The 18,791-nt window shown below is 42.0% G+C and overlaps 1 protein-coding gene across 2 annotated transcripts in view; it reads left to right on the top strand.

Moving 5' to 3' along the window:
- The first annotated feature begins 519 nt into the window (after window positions 1–519).
- GPC6 (glypican 6) overlaps window positions 520–18,791 on the top strand; it is an 800,550-nt gene continuing 782,278 nt past the window's right edge. For both annotated transcript variants that reach the window (XM_086611390.1, XM_086611383.1), the window contains exon 1: window positions 520–874. In XM_086611390.1, coding sequence (XP_086467516.1) covers window positions 520–874 — 355 coding nt within the window. The remainder of the gene's footprint in view (window positions 875–18,791) is intronic.

The raw sequence follows: 18,791 nt of genomic DNA, 5'->3' as shown, positions 1-18,791 counted from the left end.
GTGTGTGTGTGCGTGTGTGTGTGCACGTGTGTCTCCCTGCTTCGCCGTGCCCGTCTCCAGGATTTCTCCCTGCCTGGCTCAAGAGGCTGCTCCAGCGCTGCGCGGAGCAGAGGTTTCCCCGGATCCCGTAAATACAGGCACACGCATCCAGTGCACCACACGCATGCACACACACACACACACGCACACACAGACAGACACACGGGCACGCACAGAGCCGCTGTCCAGTCCATCCCCACGCCGGCTGCTTTTCCCACCACCTCCAGCCTCGCAGAGGCGGCAGGCGCAGCAGCTCCGCGGCCGATCGCGCTGCCGCTGGCCCGGGACTCCGCTCGCAGCAACGCGCCCGCGGTTTCAGTCTTCACAACCTACAGCCAGATTTTTTACTTTTTTTTAAATTTTATTTTCCTTTTTTTTTTTTTTTTTTTTTTTTTTTTAACGGGGGGCGAGAGCGCCGTGCAGTTGGAGAAGGAGCCGGGGGGGACGAGGCTGCCGCTCTCCTGCCCCCGCCGTGCGCGCATGTGTGTGTGTGCGCGCCCACCTCCCCCCCGCCTCGCAAAAGTTTGCCTCGGTGGCCGGGGGACTCCCGGGCCGCCGCCCCCGCAGCCGGGGGGCGCGGCGGCGGCGCAACGGTGCGGCGGCGGCGCGGGACTTGCGCGCCGCGCGGGACTTGCGCGCCGCGCCATGCCGGCGGCGCAGGGGGCTGCGCGGCGCTGCGCCCTGACGGGGCTGCTGCTGCCGCTGCTGCTGCCGCTGCTGCTGCCGCCCGCGGCCGCGGGGGCCGAGGGCAAGGCGCGGAGCTGCGGCGAGGTGCGGCAGGCGTACAGCGCCAAGGGCTTCAGCCTGGCCAGCGTGCCCTACCAGGAGATCGCAGGTAAGGGGCCGGGCGGAGCGGGGCGGGGGGCCGCGGAGCCCGGGGAGCGCCGGCGGGAGGCTGCGCGCACTCCCCGCGGGAGCGGGGCTATGGATTGCCGCGTTGTCTGCGCGGCGTGGAGCAGCGCTGCCGGTTCGGGTGGTACCCGGGGGGTTCCCGGTGAGGCGTGTGTGTGTGTGTAAATAATTGAATAAGTAAACATAAAAACTAAGGGGGATATTAAAACAAAAAGAGAAGGGGAAAAAAAAAAGAAGAAAGAAAAAAGGGGGGCGCGGGCGAGCCTCAGCCGCGGTTCTGTTCGCCGGCAGCAGAAACTTCTTAAGAGTTGCAGCCGGGCTGCGAGAGGCAGAAAGCGGTTCCGCAGTGGCTGCTGCCCCCGCTGCCGCCGTGTGCGGGGGAATAACTTTCTCCTCTGCCGGCGGTGACAGGGCACGAGGGAGGCGGAGGAGGAGGAGGAGGAGGAGGAGTGGGGGGGAGGAAGGCAGTCCTGCCTCCCCCCCGTACCCCCGGACCCTGCTGCCACCGCCGCGGCCCCGGGGACCGGCGCGCCCCTCCGAGGGGGCCAGCCCGGCCGGGCAGCTCAGCTCGCCCCTCGGAGGCGCAGCCGGGCGCCTCCGCTGCAGCCCAAATCGAGCAAAGGCACCGGCTGCTGGGGAGAGACACCCACCCGCTGCCCCCGCGTACACACCCGGCTTCGCCGCCGGAGACACCAGGCAGCCTGTTACTTCGCTCTTCCTTCTGCTGAAACATGCCTACAACAGGTTATATCTCAATCTGCCGACGAAGATCTTGGGGTGTTTTTTTTTGTTGTTGTTGTGGTTGTGTTTTCCTGCGTTTCCCTACGAGCTTATCCATATTGCGTCTTTGGGACTGAATGAATAAAAATATGTCCGGGGCAGGTAATCCTTTAGCGATCGGAGAGCACGACAAAAAGAGAGAAATTATATGGGAAGGCATGAGCTTGGGCTGCTTAAATTGCACTGCTCGAGCCCTCAAGAAAAATTTCTGCTTTGCCACTGGCACTTTGCTGTTAGGTCCTGCTGTTTGTAGAGTGAATTAGATCCCCCTCGGTTTGCTTGCTCCTTTTTAAAGTTGGAAGCAGCAGATTTATCCTCCTTCAGGTGAAATAAAGCCACAGTTATTCACTGTGCAGTATTTAGCACTTTACATGAGGAATGATAAGTGTGGAAAATCTTAGGATGGCGAGGACGTAGTTCACGAAAATACAGGGAAGGTTGTTCCATGCTGCCAAGGCAGAACAGACCAGATCTCTGCAGAGCCACGTTGTTTCCTTCGGACACATAGGTCTGACCCACTGCCATGCTTTAGGTCTAGGCAGGAGAGTAAAGAACCTATGTGTATAACCATTCCACAGACATCGTTGTCCCTTGGGCTCACTGATTCTCTGGTCTTTCTCTGCTCTTTTTTTAAAATTTCTCTTCAGGTTGCTCATCACTTATATTAAATAATGAAATCTCTCCTGTGAGCCACAGACCCTTTGAATATGCAGTCATGCTTTCCCTTTGCATACTGTTACTCCATCTGCTTTGAAATGGAGTGGTAGGACATGCCCTGTCCCATTAAAAAAAAAAAAAAAAAAAATTTGTAGTGAATTTCAGACTTCTGGTAACTTTGGGTAAACACTTGTTGCTTTCAGCTCACAGAGTTTTATTGTCTCATTTTCTGAATGTGCAATGCAAAACTGCCATGCATTTTTTAAGGAATCCCAACATTTGCAAGTTTCTGCTAACGTGTATCGGTACTGAAAGACTCATGATAGCTAACTCATTACTTTCCTGCTAAGCTTCATAAGTAACGTTTACTTTTATGGTTAAGAAGTACATGATTTATACAGAGAGGAGTTATTTTTTTCTGAGCTTCCTGCTACAAGTTGTTTGTTTTGTGGTTTATCTGCCTTGTTACTACTTGGTGTATCAACTTTTGAGCAGTTCTGCGTAGCTATTGCAGCTACTCAGCTGTCGGAAGACTGGCATCGCTTTAGGTTGTGTTTTTGGGTACGCTCCTCTCGTACGGGGCTGAGAGGTTCTGTAATAACTGTTCGTGCAGCATGTGCTCTTGTTAAGGTGAAAGCTACCTATTGGTAACCCGGTGCAATGTCGGAAGTTTAATTAAAGCAATCAACATACAGGTTTCAGAAGATTTTTTTTTTTTTCATTCTGTCTTTTTCCACCATACGGACTTGGTTAAGGGAGCAATTTGTTACTGTCGTGAAAGAAGTGTAGTCTGTCAAATGCCTCATGTTTTAAACAGTTCAAAGAACTTCAATTGCAGTCGTATTTTTGAACAAACATTGTGTTTTCAAAAGATTTTGCAACAATGGTTTAATACTATGATGGAAAATAGTAATGCACAGTATGGTTTATGTGTTTTGATTTAACAGTAGTCGTATGTTTTCGTTTGTTGTATGTTGAAAAGCTACTTTCTAGCTGGGGGTGTGGAAACTTGATAAACTGAAGAGGCAGTGTGTATGTATTGACACAAAGCGTCTACGCACTGACGCAAAGAGTTGAAGAATCTGTAAATTAGAGAGGCTACAGACCCAGAAGTACCCCTCTGTTGAAGGGAACTGCAAAGCCAAACTTGTTAGATCTAAGTTTTGTAAAATTGTGTATACTGACACTCACTTTTGAATGGAGAAGGTAGAAGTTGCGGATTTTAAAAGCTGTTTCTCAGTGCAAGGCAAGGTTTTCCTACAGTATTTTGTAGCCAGTGAAATGTGTTGAAGTTGGTAATAAGGGATTACGGTTGTCTGCTATGCTTTTACAACAGTGCTACATTGTTAAATGTAATTATACAGTATTTGTTTGTAATCAACCTGCTGTGCCTGATGTCCTCTCTGATCACCAAATGCTAGTGCTGTAACCTATGCCGGAGTACAGAGTATAAAGTTGGTTTCCAACATAGGTTGTCAAAGTCAGTCCTTGATAAAGGAACTTTGCCTAGGAATGGAGGGAGGAAGAAAATTTGAAGTATACGTAATATGCTGCTGTGGGCTTGATTCTATGCATCAGTCACATGCAGGGTGGGTAGCAGTAGGTTGTGGTGTGTGCTGGGCTATCCTCTTCAAATCTGTCCTCTCGTAGAACTGCTGTGCAGTATCCTGCATGTGAAGAAGAGCTGAACTGTCAGACTCATGCTGCTGTGACCCAGCGTTCATGACCACTGAGTGGAGCTCCTAAGGACTTTACAGGAAATAATTTGCTGTAGGAAAATCTGTTGCTTGAAAGTCAGTTCAAAAGGGAAAAGTCACAGCACGTATCTGTTAGCATTACTTGTTTAACTCTAACTGTGATTTCAATAACTTACAGCATCTTAGGGGAAGCTATGAAAATGAAACATCAGAATTAAAGGTGGTGTGTGTCCGTGTCTTAAAGTTTTCTGAATGGAAGTGAACGTCTGTCTCTTTCACAGTAATGAATGTGTCTGATTTATGCCTTTCCAATTCCATTTGATCTACAGATTTTGAAAGGTGAAGGGTATGGGTTTTTGGCAGGTTGTGGTTTTGTTTGGGTTTGGCTTTTGGTTTTCTTTTTTTTTTTTTTTTTCCCTTCTCACTAGATGCTGAATAATAATGTATTTAGAGAAAGACTACAAGTGTTCTGGTAAAGCGTCCAACCGTAAAGGTGTTAAATTCTAAATACTGCATAAGAAGTTAGTGAGCTTTGTTCTCCTGTGCAGATAGTGAATGACGTGAGATTCTGGCAACACAGAGACACCGTAGTGAAAGTAACTGAAATGAAAGCAGAAGCAAACCCTTCATTTTGAAGGTCGGGAGTCACTTGAAATTGTGCTTTGATGAATGGGCTTCATACTGACATAACACAGAGACGTTGACTGAAGAAAGCTAGCAAACATAGTGCAGTTGCTTGTAGCTCTAAAGTGATAATAATAATAATAACAATAATAATAATAATAAAAATGAACTCAGTAGTCATTCATGCAATTGAGCTATTAGTCCATGTCAGATGTTCCCAACATACTCTTTCTGAATGTTTTCCCTTCCTTTAAGCAGCTCTAAAATGTAATGAAGGATTGACAGGAGAACAGCGGAAAATCCTCTTGACTGCGTCTATATCAAAGCGCTTCTTAATTAATGTCTTCTTTTTCTGTTTCTCTGCTGCTGTCCCTGGGAGTTGTGTGAAGAAAGCGCCTGTAGAGCAGGAGGCAAATGAGGGTTCACGGACACCTTGTGTGGTCATTTCAGGAGTGTAAAGTAGGAATAGCCTTACTGAAATCAATAATGTAATCGATGCAAATTTGTGAAATCTGAATTGGGCCATTAGAGATCAATTCACTCCTGATCTCAGTGACGACAATGAAGACGGATGCGGAATCGCACATAAATTTTGCACTTTTCCTGGTTTAGCGCTGCAGTAGCAGTGTCCTCCACACTGTGTGTGACTGCTCCTCACCTCTGCTTGGAATTTCAGTAACTGCAGCATCGAGAGACTCTCTGGTCACCCTCCCTTACGGCCTCCCTTATTTTCCTGTTGTGAGTGCATGGTGCACACTAATAAACCTGCCTGTGCATTTAGCTAGGAGGAAGTACAGCTTTTCTAAGACCTGGCTTTGCTGTCACTTTTGTACATATTTATTGGTTTGTATTTGACTGATGCCTTTAAAGGGAACACAGCTTACATATGCACATCTAAACCTAGAGGTGCTGTTTGTAAGATCAGGGCCTTTGAGGGGAAATAGCATGTTTTTAATGCTTATAAATAATTCATTTTTGACTGAGAATTTTAAATCTCAGCATCTGGAGTTTCCCCATGTGACTTTATGGTAGAGTATCTTGGAAAGAGGGACTTTAAAATAGAAAAGACCATGCTTTAATAATTAGCGTAATGATGAACTTCAGTGTACCGTACTCTAATCATCTTTTTTCTTTCTGTTGTTAGTCTGATTTATAATCAAAAAGCATACCTAAAGCTATAATATTTTCTACGCTTCTAAGCGCTAATGTATTAAACTGTTCTAATACTGTATTAGTACTTACTTCATCATATGCTGTTGTGAAATACTCCTGAGATTAGGTGGTGTTCAGACACCAGAGAGGTCAAGCACTATGTTAAAAGCTCAGGCCATTCTTTTTATATTACTGCAATAAAGAATATATTCATTTCATTTATATTACCACTTGGCTCTCATAAAAGGTCAGTTTCAGCTGAATGTACAATTACTTGCAAATGGCAAATCTTATAACAAGTGATCAACAATAAAAGCTTTTCTGGGTAATTTGTCTTTAAAATTACCACCTGCCATTTCTTTTGAATGACTTGAGCATCTTGCAGTATCACTCTGAGATCTCTGTCTTATTCCCCACGATACATGTAAGAAAACTATGCATACTAATCTTCCTTTCTGCTTAGTAAAGTAAAAATGCATAATTACATTAAAGTTTCTAGTTGAAATAACAAGCATGGTGCTTAAAACTCCATTACAGTATCAAAGTATCAGCACTCCCATTACTAGCAAAATGAAATTACATTTTCAATGAACTATGACTGTATGCTCCCCTTCGTACCTAGTTAATGGGTGCTATCTCCCTGGGAAGGGAACCTTCATTCTGTGGTTTTGACTGTTCATACTACCAAGCGTAATTATTTTAGCAGCTTAAATATGTGTAAAAGAATTAACACTTCTCCACAAATTCCTAAGAACACCATATAAAGGTTGGTGTTTAAAGGCAGAATAGTTATTATGCTAAACAGAGAGAGCACATTACAAGATGCAAAAGGAATTTAAAATGTGTTGCAGATGGCAGGAAAACATATGCCTGGTAAAATCCTTAGCACTTGATTCCTCTGTATGTAAAACCAGCCTAAAACCTACTGAAACCAGGGTGCGCGTTCGTCACTACTTACAGCTACAGAGCTCCTGCACGCATCCAAAAAACACGCTTCCCTACTAAGAAGTGCTGTAGCTCTCGTTACAGGAGGCTGGCACAAAGACCGCCAGCTCTCTCCAGTGAGCTTGTTTCGGCTAACATGACCTTTTCCTTCCAGCGAAGTGAAGCAGCGGTACTTTATTCCGTTGGCAAAACAACGGAGGGCACGGAGCGTTCGAAGGCGGGTGCCGCGGAAGAGGTTCCCGCGCTCCTGCTGGCTACGAGGGACCTTCTGCCACGCCCAGTGGAGCGAGTCTCCGGTCGGCAAAGTCGGGGGTTATTAATAGCCCCTGGGTACGGAGGGTTTGGCATCCCGCCAGCCCGCTGTAGGAGCCTGCATGCCTGGGAGGAGGCTGTACGTCGCAGCGCTGGCCCCGCGATGGAGACCTGCCGGCCGCCCCTCCTGGAGTCGATGTATCTGGGACAGGAGCTGCTTTGGGTCCGTGGAAAAGAAGCGGCGAGGGCTGATACTCCTAATGCAAACAGCAGATTGCTTCCGGCTCGCCTCGCCTGCGAGGTCTGTCACCTTGCGCATCTAATGGCCTTTTAACCATGTCTCCAGCAGAGCTGCAGGTGAAACGGGTGTCCAGCATCCCGAGCTGAGGGGTTTTGTGTTTTTTTTTTTTTCCTCCTGAAAGAAGCATTTCTACAGACACTCGACTAAGAATGGAGCCTCAGTCCTGCTCGCTGACCTGTTGGGTTTAAAACAGCAGGGCAAATCTCCCAAAATAAGTGGAAGTCTCAGCTGCTTTTAACAGGTGCCTTGTAGGGCTGTTACATTAAATCAGATACGCTCCCAGACTGACGCAGTCGTGTCTGTGCGTGTGTGTGCGCGCAGGGGTGAAATCACGGCTTTTACCTGGAGTGGCCTCAGAGTCGCATTTAAGCACTGAAAGGGCTAGAGAAGCTGCACGTTGCCAGGACGGGTATTTGCAAACCGGGTTGAAACTTTGTTTTATGGACTCTGTCTGAAAAACACGTGTGCAAACGCACATGAACGCAAACATATGCGCAATAAAAAACTACACAGGGCTCAGTTCATATATGTCAGAAAGATCAAAGGCTAAGTCAGCTGCGCTAATCCTGCTGTTTGAGGAGTCTAATTAGTTCAAGCCTGATGCTTGTCTAAGCAGTAGGTAATATAACCTGCCCTCTGCATCAAAAGCTAGACCTCTCTGTTCCCAGAAACAGATTGTCAGTCTCCGTAGCTGTAGCTCTTGCCACATCTATGATGGTAGCCACACATTTCTCTGATATTTTTGGCCACATCCATCTGACTTGTATGTTGAATTTTTAACATACTAAAGGCGATGGGGACACTCGTCTGGCTTTTGTCTGAGTTTGTTTTGGATGGAAGTCAATGCATGGAATGAAGCTGTTGCACATCTGGATATCAGAGTGTAGTACGGTGTAGTGTGAGAACGTGCGTGGATACTGCCATGGTTGTGAGAACTATGGAGGTTTGTAGAAGTACTCCAGATCTGGCAAAATACAGTCTGTGAAGGCCTCACTACAGTTCTCATGTCATACATCTGCGATATCCCTTATGACCCTGGAGTTTTGCTTTGAGAGCCCATAAGCAATAATTAATATAGGAAACTGAAGTTACTTTCTTAAACAGAATTATTTTTTAAAAAGTGAAGTCTTTCTGTTAGGAAAAGATCTCTATGCACTGTTATCCTACCAAGAGTCCGATGGTGCTGATTGATGGTCACAGCCAGGGAGGCTCCCATCAGGTCCTCTGCACATCTCCTATAGGTTCTTTTCAGTTCAGTATTTGGTTTCCTGTCTTCAGGAAATGTTTATCTTTGAGCTGCCCTTGTCTAGTTTTTGTTTTTCTGGTGATATCAGTCAAGTAGTAGAAGTAACATTTTGGGCAAAGCATTGATATTTATGATTGCAGCATTGGAATCTGGAACAACCATTTCTCTTGCCCAGAAGATGCCATATTGATCTGTGTTTTGGTTTTGGATAGCCTTTTCTGAAAGTAGCAATCCGTGGCTTCGAAGTCCAAATGTGCAGCTCTAGATAGAGGTAGTGAGGCTGGCAAAAACCCGACTCAGAGAACGGGGGAGAGAATATAGAGTGAGATGAATTGTTGGAGAAAGGACTGTTACTGGAAGATGAATGAAACGTGAATGGGAGTAATTCTTCCTCTCATTGCTTGAGTCACTTTGCATTCATTGTGTTAGGTATTAAGACCTTTCACGCAGTTAAAGCCCTGTCTAGGAGAAGGGAAAAAGACTGGAAGAGTGCTTTCATGCAAGGATTTGGATGAATAGAGTGCAAAGAAGGAGGGAGGGAGCAGACATGCTCCCTTTCTTTTTCTTTTTTTTTTTTTTATGTCCCACTTGGTCTTGGTCCCTACAGTCTGTCGATTTCTCCTTTTTCTCACCATTTAAGTGGTAAAACATCTCATCTCAAACAGATTGTGACGGCCTGACTGATCATGCTCCAGAACGGAAAAAGTTCTGATCAAGATCTATTGACGTTTCTATTGTTGAACGGTTCCTTCAGAGCTTGTTGCTCTGCTAAGTGGGCCGTTCTCAATAATCCAAGCTCAGTATCTAATATGTAATTGCCTCGTTGCAGAGAGAACAACACAGCTTTCACACGGTTCTGTCTCTCATCATAACTTTATGTGCTCCATAACCTGAGAGAGCAGGCTATGAGTTCCTGGCTTACACCTCCTTTAAATCTAAAACAAAATGTTGTAAAGGCTTGGGTCCAGACTATCAAAGTATGCTTTTATTTACACCTCACTCTGTTGCATGGGAGTTGGCTGCCACAAAAACTGTGTGTTCCCTGTTCCTGTCTCTGGCCGCTTCTCTTGTATCAGGACTAGCCGTCTGACACGCTGACCTGGACCAGCAAGTTGATCGGATAGCTAACCCACCAAAAAAGATCTGGAAGTTATACAAAAGAATATGTGGGAACTTGTGCCTGAAGTCATGATGAGAAAGGGGCTCACCATTGAGTGGTGGCTTCCAGGTAGATGGCTTACAATTATCATGAAACTGGAAGAGGAAGGTCGTCTGTCTTTTCTCACATGGCAGCAAAATGCAATGCGCCAGTAGTAGAGTACTCTTATAACTGAGAAGAAACTACCAGCAGCTGAGCATTCTTGGCTGTTATCCCCACTTTTGCACTTGACTTTCTAACCGTGTAACCAGAGTTTGAAAAGCTGTACCAGCAAAGTCATCTGTTCCCCAAAACTGAAGGAGCTGAACATCTGCCTGGGCTGAGAGATCACCCTGAGAGTGCTCCACTACCTTAGGGAAGCTCTCTGCTTGTTATCATGTTGATGTGTGGTAGTTAATGGGGTCCGTTTAGTGGGTGTCTGCTGATTTTATGGCACATAGAAATTTGAGGTTTATGAGGCAAATGGATCGGATTATTAGACTGCAGGTTTATATACTGCTATTTATTGTTGTTTTCATGTTTTAAATCTTTTCTGACCTGAGGATACCCATTCCCAGCTATACACAGCTTTGACATATAAAATAAAATTGCACTCATAGTAGTGCTGAGATATAAATTGTTAAAATCAGTAGCAGGACACTTCTTTGCATGTCAAAAGTATCCAGCCATCAGTCAGCAGACTTCAGAAACTGTTGAACAGTCTTTGAATGTCTTTTAATTTCTGAGAACCCTTGCTTTTAAGTGTGTGCTAGTCCCTAAAAAGCTTGATCGATGCAGTGACAAATCAAAGGCAAGAGATGATGAGCATCCAGTGTCCAGTGGCTAAACCTGAGTGGTTTTCCATCTTTTCTCTTAAACTGACCTAATGTTTCACAGAGAAAGGAGCTGTAAGTACAAACAGTGACTGCATCTTATTTAGTTACATGAAATTGATTCACAGTATAAACACATAATATAAATATTTATTTCTCTGATACTAGCTTTTGGCTTTACAACTTTAACATAGAAGATAATACTGCATATGAGCCATTTAGATTCCTTGGATGAAAATAGCTATATGTCATTTTGTCTGACAGTATTGTCTGTGTTGTAAAGAAATATGGAAAATACCTCTTGAACTGTTTCAGACTCAGACCACATTCTCTTTAACCAGTTAGAGTCATTGCAATTTATAGTGTTCATATCTGGTCTAAACTTTGCATTTCATGACTGTATTTAAAGCAGTTTCAAACATGTAAAAGGGAATGCCAAAGCTGGCCCACAGTAAAAATTTCCTTAATAATTTTTTAATTTTATTTTGTAAAGTAGTCTATCCTCTGCTAGCAGTCCAGCTGCAAAAAAAAAAAAAAAAAAGCAGGTCAGACAGATCATGCTAATCAAGGTTGCAAAATAGGTTTTGTTGGCTCAACAGAGATTTAGGTGTTTCTGAGCAGAGAAACAAAATCTAATTTAAAAATGAAAGTATTTAAAAGAACCACGCAGGGGAGCTTTATTTATTGAATTGGTGAAAAGCCAGGAACAATATTCCTTGGCCACTGCTGTTCCAAGATGGTCCATCATGCTAGCTATGGGCTGGCAATGAGTACTGTTAATTGAATACCTGGAATGTAACTAAAATGAATTGATTAAATACAAACACCTGTCTTTGCAATGTAGCACAGCTGATGAAGTGAAAGAACTCCCAGAAATGGCTTCCTGAGATTGAATGCTGAAACAGTGATTAGCTTGTTCTTAAAGCTGATCTTCAGAAGTCCCGTACCATTCTTTGAATGAGAACTCCAAAGCCTCTTTCTTCTTTAATTACTGAGACAGCATGCTAAAAGCCATGCATAAATTGAATGTAATCAGATTGGTTGTGGGGCATGTGCACGTTTCTGTTACTAGTTTTTTGAGTTAAAGACCCCCAAATCTGATTTCTGCCTGTTTCCATTGAATGCAGCTGAGAGCAGAATTTGATTGAGATTTAATTACAGGTTTTTTTTTTTACAAAAGAAAGTAAAGCAGTAAATGATCAAAATTCAAAATTAGAATTTAATTATGTTAAGCACTGAAGAAAAGAAGGGACAGTCTTGTCTGTAGCGAGCTTCCATTTTATATTTGTGCCAATATTTCTTCATGAGACTTAGATAATCATAATTTCAGTCATGTACGTATTGTTTAAAGCTTTTTCTGTTATGTAAATAACAAATGTAGTACAAATAAATATGAAAATTTTAATTTTTTAATTGTCCTTTTAAAGGACACCAGCTTCATATCCTGCTGCGATTACTAAAATAATTGATGGATCTTTTGTGGAAGCATCTTGGTACCTTGTTAATTAGTAATTTAGAGTGTGAGTTTGCTTTTTAAAGCAACTCCAGCTGGACACTGTAAATCATTGTCTAGAGCGCAGTCTCTGCTCAGTACAGAAACTGGCCAAACCACAAGCTCTTTGCACCTTGTAGACCAAAATCTGGTTGCTAGTGAATACCTGAACACTTACATACAGATTATTGCTCAAGTGGAGCTTTTCCATATCTGATGAATGGGTTTTAATTGCTCTTTTCTCACGATTTGCCCAAGAGACTAATACCTTCTCTTCAGTTGAGAAGAATGCACAGAAGTATTATGTCTGCAGTGTGTGAACATATGTACATACGTTCATATAACCATGTACCCAAACTGCCCCTAACGTTCAACAAAACTGCTGAAATTGTGTCATATACCAGACAGCTTTTTTCTAAGGTGCATTGTAACACTGTAGATGACTTTTGAATTATAAGTGAAGGTCCGATTTTCCTTTTAATATTTTCATAGTTTTCCTTTCATTGTTAGTTTTTGCCTCTTCAAGTATTCTAGAGTAACTTCCATTTTTCTGATGGCAGGATGGTCATTGCCATTATCTTCACGCCCAATGGACCTCTCAAGCTAAATCTGCTTTTGACAGAAGACAAAACTCTACAGAATTTCCCTGTCCTTTTTAGCTGAAATGCCATCAAAAATCAAACTCAAGATGAAGAAAATTATATAGTTAAGAGCAGTTTCATCCAGATTCTAGTCTGTAATGCTGAATAAATCCAATGCAGGTCATAAATCCAGTTGGGCTAAAGAATCACACACGTAACTTTGCTATTGATTTGTATACTCTAAGGTTATTTTTTATGGTCCTTTCAACATCATTATTACAGTTATTGTACAGCACAGACAATAAATCTTTTTAGAAGGACTGATGGAGTTGGCGAATTAGCATCATCATCATCATTTTAATGGCTGATAAGTAAGTGCTAATCTTTTTGTTCCGTTCTGTGTCTTGCCTGATATTGGGAGCTGATCAAACTGTTGCACCTAACGACTGTTCAGATGAGTCGTGTGGAAAGGACTGATGTAGGAGAATGAAACTTCTCAAAACGCTACATAGAGTTCCTATACCTTTGTGTTAATTCAATATAGAGATACAGAGATACAATCTTAATTAGCTTAAATTGGCAAAAATGAGATGAGTTATTCACAATTTTCAACAATAAGCATCTTGGGGAGGTGATAGAAACAGCTAGCAGCCACATTTTCTGGTTAATAGATATTTGTCATATGAAAGGCAAATTTGTAAACATTACTAATATTTATTTCACAAATATTTGTCTCTTTCTTTTTTTTTTTTCCCGGCTGTGATCTGCAAGTGTTAATCATCTGGGCCCCTTTGGAGCAAAGGTACTTACCAGGATGTGTTAGATATAGCAGGAACTCAATAGTCAAACAATTTTTTGTTGAAAAAACATCTTGGTCTCTCTGATTTTGCAAAAGAGCTGCATGCATGCCTTTCAACAGAGAGGAGTTAATTTGCAAAGGCAAGCTAAAGAATATATTCACAATATTTTCTCAGTTGCATATGGAGGACTCCTCTTCTTCCTTTTCTTTCTAAATCATTCTTTTCTATTCTGCAGGGATTATTTCATATTTATGCTACAGAGACACGTACACACCTCCGTATTTCAAAGGAAGAAGAAAATAACAGATAATTCATTTTTTAACATTACTTGCATTTGCTGGGACACCTATTGCTTCCACAAAGAGTTAGGCCACTGCTGTATTTACTGATACAGCCTCTTATTTTTAAGCAGCTTCCTGCCTTACAGGATAACATTTTCATATAGGTGCTTCAGGCTCCAGGATATGATGCCCGAGGAGAGGTGGTCACAACAACTGAGCAATCAGTCAGCGAATCTAACCTCGGAGGAAGTTCCTGCAAGTGATACTGTTGAGTGAGAGATCTGAATCCTCACTCCTCACCTTTTGGGAGAACATCTCCGAGGTCCTTTCTGGAGGGATGCATGCAATCTTTCCTTCTGATGCGATTCCTCTGTGCATAAATAATAGCATCTTCACTAAGGCAGAGAGGGTGTTTGGTTTTGCTCCTGTTTGTCCACACATCCGAGGACACTGTTTTGAAAGAGCTGAAACATTCTCTCCGGCTCTGGTCCAACAAATGCATAAATATTTTTGTGTAAGGTAGCTACTGGAAAAGAAACTGAAACTGGCATCCTGAATCTGGAACCCTTCTGTGAGTTGAGGCCGGCTGCACTCAGCTAGCTAGTTTCTTCACTCTGTTTCTGCCTAAGAAATAATTATTGCATGCAAAGCGAGAGCATTTTAGTAGAAAAGACGGAGAGCAGGTTGTCAAAGTTATTTTTCTTTGCGAAGGAGAACGCTGTCTATAGTAAATCTGTTTAAACATAAGGTAGCTTTGAAGTAGACTGACATTGCTATTTGATCTTGAAGCTTTTCTTAAAAAAAGGCTCAAACAAAGTTTTGATTGGTCAAAAAAAATTGGTCAGCGTAGAAGAACTTTTTCCCCCTTATTTTTTCCCTCTTGAGGAATATTTAAACAATTCCAACTTTCTTCCTGTGCTGATAATGTTATCTAAATTACTAGTAATCAAATACTAGATTGCAAGCAGTCAGCAATAATCTAAAAGATGTTTGACAAGTGCTTTCACTTCTGGCATAATCTTCCAAGTGTTTTGATGGCAAGCTTATTGCTTGGGCCATTTTATCCTAAATTAGACAAACTAAAATGAATTACGTTTTGCTGTCACCTTGTTATGATTTGTCCGTAGTGGTAACAGGCCTTTTTTCTTCAAGTATGGATTAACATGGTTCTCAGTGTTGGTGGCTGCCGACCCTTTGGTGCGTGGTTCCCAGGAGACCCAGTCCCTTTTTGATATATCGGTTTTGCGTCAGGCAAGCTTATGGCTTCACAAGGTACATATTGCCCACTCCCGTTGGGCAAGATCCTCAAAAAGTGGTGCCAAGTCGACGTGAAAGCCTATGCAGAAGTACTTCTGTTCTCTGCAAGAGTGAGGGTTTTGTGAAAAAGCAGTAGGGTGTAACTATTGGGAATGCACATGAATAATGTTAAAGGTAAGTTTTGGGTAGGCTGTAGTTCCAGAAATGATTTATTCTTCCTCAAACATGAGCATGAAACAGAAGGCATTCCTGGAAGGTGTTATTATTCTCTTATTAGCAGGAGTGGATGATGGTGCAGAGTGGTTCCTCATAGACCCCTGCTGAAGGGTTTAGCGTTTTGTATCCTATAAATATGTTGTTTAAAGAAAAATACTATAAAACAAACAAACTAACAAAAATACTCCATGGAGAATCAGCAGCAGCAATCTTAATGTTCTCTGCTGACGATGAAGCTATTCTTCTCTTAAGGTGTTCCACTGAGGTTAAGGTAAAAGAGAGAAAAGTCTCAAACATCCCATGGGTTCTGTCTATTTCCACTGTAAGTTTTATTTGCTTTCTGAGCCTAGAAACAAACTCGGCGCTGGGAATAACAGCAGCTTTAAAATTTTTCTCCTGGGGAAATTGCTTGACTTCAGAAGCACCTTAGAAGGTTGCAAAGGTATTGCTGGCCAACAGGCACAAAATAATTTGATATAACACTGAGCTCTAAGTTGCTGTTGGAAACCACCAGGATAATGAGTCCGTTTCAGAAAAAAATAGCTTCATTATTTTTTAATTGGGCTCCTTTTCAAGAAATCCAGGGGCTGCTCATCAAAATGCAAGAGGTGTTCCAAATATCATGAAGTTTAAGGAAATTATGTTCTGATGAATTCTATATACCTGACATGATGATTCTATTGATTGTACGCTGGTGACCTTCACTAGTGAGTTTTCCTACATCTTGACGTCTTCTCGTGAAAACCACACAAACATCAATTTAAGCAGTATGTAAATATGAATCGAAGTAAGTATTTAAAATGAAACTTTAACAAGACCAAAAGCATTTTGGCAAGATTATTTCAGGGAACAGTTAAAATAAATGAGAACAGATTCCCTTTGTGATTAACACCATTATATTCTCATTCATTCAGGACATTATATTCATTTAGGACTTGCACAGCAATTTTCAGAGGAGCTTTGTAACAACAAAATGAGAAAAGCAATAAAAGACATAGAACTAATAATGTATTTGGTTTTCAGAGAAAGCAGGATGCAGAGTGCGCTGGGAGGACCGGGATATGTCTACATTCGACTTACTGCAGAACTGTGATATAGGCAGATGTGGGAAATAAAGAATCGTTTCTCATGCAGTGACATAGATGTAACTGTGACTGAGGAGGTGGATACTCGGTGAAAAGCTGATGGGTGGACTTAGGAGGCTTTCTGAGATGATTGTTTTTTTGCTTTCACTTTTAAGTATGAATTCCCTCCTTATTGCCATCTATCCCCAATTGGCCAATTTGGGCCTCAATCCTAAATCAAATTTGTCCTGGCTGTGCTCCCTCCAGGTTGTTGTGCACCTGCACGCTGGCAAAACATGGGAAGCTGAAAAGTCCTTGTTTTAGCAACAGCTATAAACATCAGTGTGTTACCAGCATATCAACAAGAAAAACTAACTTTGTCCCAGCTGAAACTAGGACAGGAGAATTTAGTTATTTGCTCAGTAGTTAAACTGATATGTTAGAAAACTTTTACCCTTGGAGATATGGAGAAGAGTCCATTTAGTCTTTGTGAAGGAATAAAGTGTTGAGGAGCAAAAGCATGAGGCAAACAAGTTTGCTTCTGCAGAGCTATGTGAAAGCAGAGGAACACAGTCCAATTCCACCAATATCTGCAGGAGCAAAAGAAGCAATAATTAAAGTAAACTTTTATAACTTTGGCATATGTGTTGCTGTAGTAGTTTTGCTTAAATTCTTACAGTAGCAGAATCTTGTTTCCAAATTCTGATTTTATGACCCCACTATACTTAGTCCCTGTAGTTAATCTTAGACTGTGACACTTAAAACCAGTAAGTTCCCATCCTTTGTTGAGAGGGATCTGAAAAGCCGTGCAGCCCACTTGCAAATGATTTGACGTGGCCCAGGTAGGGATTTCCCACCTGACCTGCAGCTCAGGACGCCAGACCAGCCGACCTGTCATACCTACCTACCTACCTACCTACCTACCTACCTACCTACCTACCTACCTACCTACTTGTGTTTCTGAACTTCATAGAATGTCAGGAATGTAACCTTAAGAACACCCTTAACCACTCCTGTGCAGAATATGTTTACTTGTATTGAGGACAGCACCTCTCGCCTTACTCAGGAGTTTGATACTGTGTGGAGAATAATGCTCTGCGGAGTAGAAGAGGATGGTAAGATCACTATGAATTTGGATAGAACATCACATGAGGATGTTAGAAATGAGAGGTTTATTACCTTTTTTTCTTCATGTTTGAAGGATAAAAAATTATTAATAGCAAATAAGAGTACAGATGTATTTTTCCTTCTCCAGTATTAGCACGTTCGGAAGAATATAGACAAAGGACAAAACAAGGCAAAAGCAGCAGCAAGACAGAAGTGGTGGGATTTGTTGAAAAGGCACTGTCTTTGCCGTTCTGCTGTAGTCAGAAATGTCAAAATCCACTTGAGAATACAGGAATAAAAAATGACATTCTGCTAGACTGAAACCTGACAAAATTGCAGTGAAAATAAGCTAGCTCCAAGCAATCCACCATTTACCATGATGTTGACTTTTAAGATAAAAAGGATGATACTGTATTTGGGGAGTGGCAAGTTACTTTTTTCATTATCATGGCAGTTTTTAATGCTATTATTTCATAATTACTCCACCAAGTTTGGAGCAGAGACATCTGGCATTGCCAACAACTTTTTCAACCTGTTGAATAACACTGAAAAATAACCAACCTAATCAAATCCAAATGTGAAATTAATATGATATTGCCAAAGCTTTGCCTTTTTTTTTGTTTTAAACAGACGTGTGAGCTTTGGAAAAAACTTACTTTATTAAAAAAAAAAAAAAAGTACAAGTTCTCTCTTTTTATTACCAAAAGGAAAAAGTGGTAAGGATGCAGTTTCAGAATAATGCATGAAATAAATAAGCCATTGCTACCTAAACGTGTAGAACACCAGAGGCAGATGCAATCTCAGTCTAAATCAAGACTGTGCAGGCACATAATGTGTGGCACCACAGGGCTAACTGATCTACTTTCAGCTACTTTAATCTCCCCTCCTGGCCTGCACATGGCCAACAGGTGTGGACTTTGTTGACATTTTTTATGTTAACTGTGTTTTTAGTAACAGATTTTAAGAAATTTAGTAACAAATTTTAAGAAAGAAGCATCAAACCAGTTTTTTAATGTGTAAAAAAATATAATTTAACATGGTAGCATATTGTGGTTATGATCTGAACCCGTGTGATGTGAAAACTACTGCATCAGCAAAATTATTCTTACTTTATATTCTGGGTTTAACATTAAATAGTGGTGGTATTCCGCACCACCTTGTTTACCTGTGACTAATTTGCCTTTATAATCATGATATAAACCACACTTGGGCAAGGTACAACTATTTTGCTAACTTAGGTAGGCAAAACAGTCTGGAGTTCTGCTTTTTGGCATCATGCTGTATATCTGTAGAGCCAGGAAACAGTTTATTTAAAAATTAAAAATCCACTTCCACATTCCTTGCAGAAAGTTGGTAGCTATTACTGATTCAGATTCTGGGCACAAGCGATACAAATACACGTACTGAAGCAGGTACTGTGACCACTGTTGTTTAAAACTATTTCTTACACTACAATTCATGAGCAGATATTGGTAGA

The sequence above is a fragment of the Tauraco erythrolophus genome, chromosome 1 (genome assembly GCF_009769465.1).
Source record: "Tauraco erythrolophus isolate bTauEry1 chromosome 1, bTauEry1.pri, whole genome shotgun sequence".
NCBI lineage: Eukaryota > Metazoa > Chordata > Aves > Musophagiformes > Musophagidae > Tauraco > Tauraco erythrolophus.
Note: the sequence above shows the minus strand (reverse complement) of the source record. Positions and strands in the feature narration are given on the sequence as shown.